The 5,572-nt window shown below is 35.2% G+C and overlaps 1 protein-coding gene across 2 annotated transcripts in view; it reads right to left on the bottom strand.

The window, feature by feature from the left end:
* The window catches only part of LOC118738078, a 10,713-nt gene continuing 5,141 nt past the window's right edge, over positions 1-5,572 (bottom strand). For both annotated transcript variants that reach the window (XM_036468995.1, XM_036468996.1), the window contains exon 3: positions 1-933. In XM_036468995.1, the coding sequence (XP_036324888.1) occupies positions 902-933 (32 nt within the window). In that variant the 3' untranslated portion in view covers positions 1-901. The remainder of the gene's footprint in view (positions 934-5,572) is intronic.

Here is a 5,572-nt window from a genome sequence, read left to right as displayed (position 1 = left end):
TAATGTAAATGGACTGTTTAAGATCTGCAGTTAAACAAAGGTAAATAGTTTTGTTTTTGTCATTGTTTAATAAGTTCTTTTGATTATAAAACATTACTTAAGGTGTTTTGTTTCGCATGCTTTTTTTCATTTTATCAATTAAATATCACCTCTTAAGTATAAAAAAAAACCAATCTATAAATCGAAAAGTCCTTTAATAGGAATTTTGAGTTTATAGTTCAATAAACATAGTATATGGATCGAAAGTTTAACCCAAACGTGTTAATAAGCCAAAAAACCGTACAATTGACTGTAACAGTTATGTATATACTTTATATATATAATTTTGTTTTTAAAGCAAAAGGTCAAGACCATCCAGACTCCATGCCTATAAATAAAAACTTAAACAAAGCTTTATTAATTCTATAAAGATCTCCATACTGATATAAAAAAAAATATATATTTTGTAAATTAGATGTGATTGTACTATATAGTAAATTGATACTTTTTCTAACTGAATACAACATATTAGAAACAAACTGTATTAAACTTAAAGAATTTAGATTAATTTTTTAACTCAATCATGATTTTTTTATTTTCGTGTACTGATCATGACGACTATTATTGTTGATTTGTATCACATTGGCACAAAATCATTCATCTTATTTAATTTGTTGTACGAGTATAATATAGATAATAATTCCAAATAGTTGTCAATTTTCACTAGGAAATGAAACGAAGGCATATCAAATATAATATTAAAACATTAAATTTGTGGTCATGAATGAAAATTTATGAAATTAATTTTCATTGATAAATACGAAGAGATACTTATGAATTAAAACATATTTCTAAAATAGGAAGAATCAGTATCAGCTATCGATATCGACCCACGAGCGATGTCCTAGGTGCTGTCGATAATTTATTTCCTGTTATACCCGTGACGATCGCGATCTGTGATGAAAAAAATAACAAAATTTACTATTTTTAGATTATCTAACGATTATGTTTCGGTAAATTATAGTAGACAATAAAGTGAAAGTGTTATATAATTGCACTTATTTCTAGTAAAACGGCTTTTAGTGAAAAATGTTTCCTAATGCGCAGCCTGCTGTAGAAGTCTTCACCTGCATTGTTAAAAATGCATGATGCTTTAAGAAAATGAGTTTTCTGCCACTTGGTTGAAACCATCTTGGTAATAGATACATAAGATCGAAGGGAATTACGATCGTTAACTGTATTATAACGGTGCACAGTGGGGTAATGGATATCGATATTGGAGATTAATTAAAAAATAATAATTTCAAAGTACAAAGAAGTTTTTAAATAGTACCAGATGAAAGTAGATAAAATCCTACATCTCTATGCAATCAAATACTTTCCCTAAAATGTACCGTTTTTCTGCAATATACTCTTAAAGTCGTCACTTTTTCCTTTGAGTCTGCGCAAAAGTGAAAAACGTGTTTTAATATTTCATATTTCCAAGCTATTTCTCAGTTTTCTTTAAAGATATATCAAAAACTGCAATGGGACCTTCTTGTTCAGGTATTTGGGAAATACAAAGTGATCTTATTTTTTTTACTATGGTTCTAAGTATTTTATTTTACTTTTTTGTAGAAAGGATACAAAAAAGGGGTTTTTGACTATATACGTAGACATATAGTTGTGAAGTAGGTGGGATCAAGCAAAAATGTTTTCATTTACATATACATTTGAGATTATAGTGGCATTCTGTAAAGAAAAAAAGTTGCGGCATGTCTGTGCACTTTTTCAGTATATCGATTTATATTATACTATGAATAGATAACCTGGTTGGTGAAATATACACGAAATTCTCAACACAACCAAATATAACAAGTGAAAAATAAGTACAAAACAAACAAGACAGTAATATTGTTAGTTCCTTCGTTGCTTGCTTAGTTACTATATATATATATATACATATATATAGATATATATATATTTTTTTTACCCTACACTCGGCATAGCTATATATGAATATATATATTTGCATTCATCGCATACGGACACACGTAGCAAGGAGCTATCTTTGTTGTAACACAATGATTGAGTGCAACTTGATGTTGGTGGTTGCTCCTCAGATCGAACAGACCTAAAAACGGCAAGAGCGTGTATTCCTCGTGGTCTACGTTTTCGTTGGTTAATGTCCGGATATCAAAGCTTTTGACCAACTTCGATCAAAAACAAACGACAATACATCCTCGCCTGTTGTTGTTGTTGTTGTTGTAGCGGCTACAACAACCCCGCCCAGGACGGTTGGTATCTCAGTCGTTGTCGTCAAGTTCCACTAACGGCAACCCTAAGAAGCTTGCAGCTTCTGTGGGGTTTGTCCACAGGGACAAGGCCGTTAGGGTTGTCGGGTTTTCCGGGCATGCGAAGAGATGTTTCGAGTCGTGTGGGGTCTCTCCGCATGCCGGACACTCACTCGGCACATCCTCATTCAACCTACTCAGGTAGGAGTTCAACCTGCTGCAGTAATTGGAGCGAAGTTGTGCAAGTGTTGTGCGTGTCTCCCGAGGCAGATGAAGCTCCGTCTCGTCTATGTCCAGGGGTGGCATGCCTAGAACGGCATTCACAGGTCTAGAGTCTACATAACTCGAGACTGAGTCCCTGTGAATGCCGTTCAGGGCCTGTCGGTACGCTGTCGGGTCCAGAGGTTGCTTAATGAACCTCTGGACTTCGTCCGTCAGTTCATATAGATGCCTCCTGACGTGCCTAGGCGAGGGCTCCTCTGCAAGCAGCTGTCTGCTTGGGTGGCCACTTCTGTGGCTCCCGATCAGGAACTACTTGCAGAGCATTATATTGTGCTCCTTTACAGGGAGCATTTGCGCCTCGCCGTGCAGGTGGTGTTCAGGCGACATCAGGAGGCATCCTGTCGCTGTCCTGAGTGCGGTGTTCTGTACAGTCTGTAGCTTCGTCCACTACGTCCTACTAGGCCCTGGCGACCACACTGGCGCTGCGTAGTTCAAAACCGGCCGGCCTATTGCCTTGTATGTTGCCAGCAACGTTTCTTTGTCTTTGCCCCAAGTACTGCCGGCTAGCGACTTGAGGACCTTGTTGCGGCTCTGTACTTTATTGACAATAGCGGTTGAGTGCACAGAGAAGGAGAGCAGGCTGTCGAATGTTACTCCGAGTATTTTGGGGTTATTCACCGTCGGAATTGGTGTGTCATCGACGTGAATCCCCAGCGGTAGCCTGACCTCCTTCGTCCAGGTTGTGAACAGGGTCGCGGAGGATTTCGTAGGGGAGAGGGCTAGACACTTTGCAGTGAAGAAGCGAGAAAGTTCGTAGAGATAGTCGTTTACTTTCGAACACAGGTCATCAATTCCATTCCCAGTCGCCATGATCGAGCAATCGTCGGCATAAGAGACAATCGAGACTCCCTCTGGTGGTTGAGGGAGCTTTGAAAACATAATGGCTTATAAATTCATATCCCGATTAACCCCTCACCCACTTTTTGTAATGGAGTAAAACAGGATAAACAGGATTTAAACGAAATGTTTTAAATTCCAACAGACATATCCCACAAGGCCAAAGCATAAAAAAAACGCCGATGAGTGCTGGATAGCACGAGCGCAATCCGCAGTAGTAAAGTTTTCTTTCGCTTGGCGAATTATTTCTTCCAAGTATTGAATTTCAATTGTGTTTTTCTGAAATACAGTTGGGGTTTTCTGAAATACATTTTGCCTTTTCTGAATTTCATTTGAGTTTTTCTGAAATATATTTGGGGTTTTCTGAAATACATTTGGGGTTTTCTGAAATTCATTCGGCCTTTTCTGAATTTCAATTGAGGTTTTCTGAATATAATTTGAGGTTTTCTGAAACACCTTTGGCCTTTTCTGAAAATCAATTGAGGTTTTCTGAATATCATTTGACGTTTTCTGAAACACATTTGGCCTTTTCTGAAAATTAATTGAGTTTTTCTGAAAATCATTGGTAGTTTTCGGAAATACATTTGTGTTTTTCTGAAATACTATTGGAAAAGGTGTAGAACCTTATCGAGAACCCACCTGAAAATCGAAAAAGTTACCGTTTTTAAAAACGGCACTTGCTACGATTTTAAACTTCACGTATTCTAACTCAGGAACACCCCCAAAAATAGTCTAATCGGAAATTTCATCGTTCCAGACCGATTCAGTTGAATCTGGTTCAAGGACACCGTGCATTACTTTGGACCACGTCAACCGATTCTTTTTCTTTTCTTCTTTCTTCGAATTCTTTTTGCATCGGAAAGGTAGTGTCTCAGAGGTGGTCCCATACTAATCTGGTTAAGATCCGTTCAGTGGATCATGAGATATAGATATATATTTTTTTTATATGAGAGTTTAAGTCGGTTTTTTTTGCTAAAAATTACTTCTTTATTTTTATTATTGATGGCTAAGACCCAACCAATAATAACCAAAAAATATAGCATAATCAAGAATAGAGAAGAATTTCCCATACAGTTTCAATTTGAAACTTGAAATCCGAATTAAGGAAATTTTTTGTACAGAGGTAACGGGACTTTTTATAATGGGTAGGTTCAAATGATCAGAAAAATATTACGATAATCTAACAGTATCAAGTAAATACCTTTTTTTTAATTTTATCTGCAGTATTGGCCAATACAATAGCACCCACATTTCAAAGTGATATTGATTCCCACTCATGTTTATTTATTTCTTTTTAGGAACTTTCAATTAAACTACAGTTCATTCATTGTCTAACGAAACCCATATAAACCCAAGCTTAAAACTTTGTAGAAAACTACAAAAAACTTCAACAAATTTTCACTAAAATTTCAAACTTTTTTCTCAGAAGTGTTAGATTTTTTTTGAGTATACACTTTTATAGCCCATTCAATTTTAGTCTAACAATGTGAAAAAAGTTTGAAATTTTGGTGAACATTTTTTTGCACTTTTTTGTAGTCTTTTACAAGGTTTAAAACTTGGGTTTATACGGGTTTTGTTAGAAAATTAACTGAATATCATTGAAAATTCTTAAAAATTAATTAATTAACACTGGGTCACAAATTTTAGTTTGGTTTTTGTTCTCCAGACGTAACTATCCAATTTCTATGTAGAATTGCTCGGTGATTCCGGAAATCGAGTTAACTTAACAGAAAGGGGTCCACTTAATCACGTATATCTTACGAACCAATTTAACAATCATAAAATTAGATACGCTTATAAAATTCTCCATAAACCATATGTACATCACTTCAAGATAGAACTGATAGTTTCTGACAAATTAATTAATCCTACCGGTTTTTATTTAATTTTTAATGAGAAAATTAAAAATATCAAACTTTAACAGAAGAAAAACTTAAAAAATAACGGTTGTGTGAAAGATGTTTGCATCTGTATTAAAACCTGTTCCGTTAAAAAAAAAAAGTCAAGTTAATGATGAAGGAAAGCGAGGGATAAATAAAGAAGTAATGAGTAACTAGTCAAATGAAAATACGCAAAAATTTTTTGTATGAAATATGAGCATAAAAGCGTGTTACTCAGGCGTACGTGGCGTATGAGTAACCTTCTTTCCTGCTTATTTTTCATACAAAAAACCTTTGCGTATTTTCATTTGACCACTCATT

The sequence above is a fragment of the Rhagoletis pomonella genome, unplaced genomic scaffold (assembly GCF_013731165.1).
Source record: "Rhagoletis pomonella isolate Grant_MI unplaced genomic scaffold, Rhpom_1.0 Rhpom_scaffold_00004, whole genome shotgun sequence".
NCBI lineage: Eukaryota > Metazoa > Arthropoda > Insecta > Diptera > Tephritidae > Rhagoletis > Rhagoletis pomonella.
Note: the sequence above shows the minus strand (reverse complement) of the source record. Positions and strands in the feature narration are given on the sequence as shown.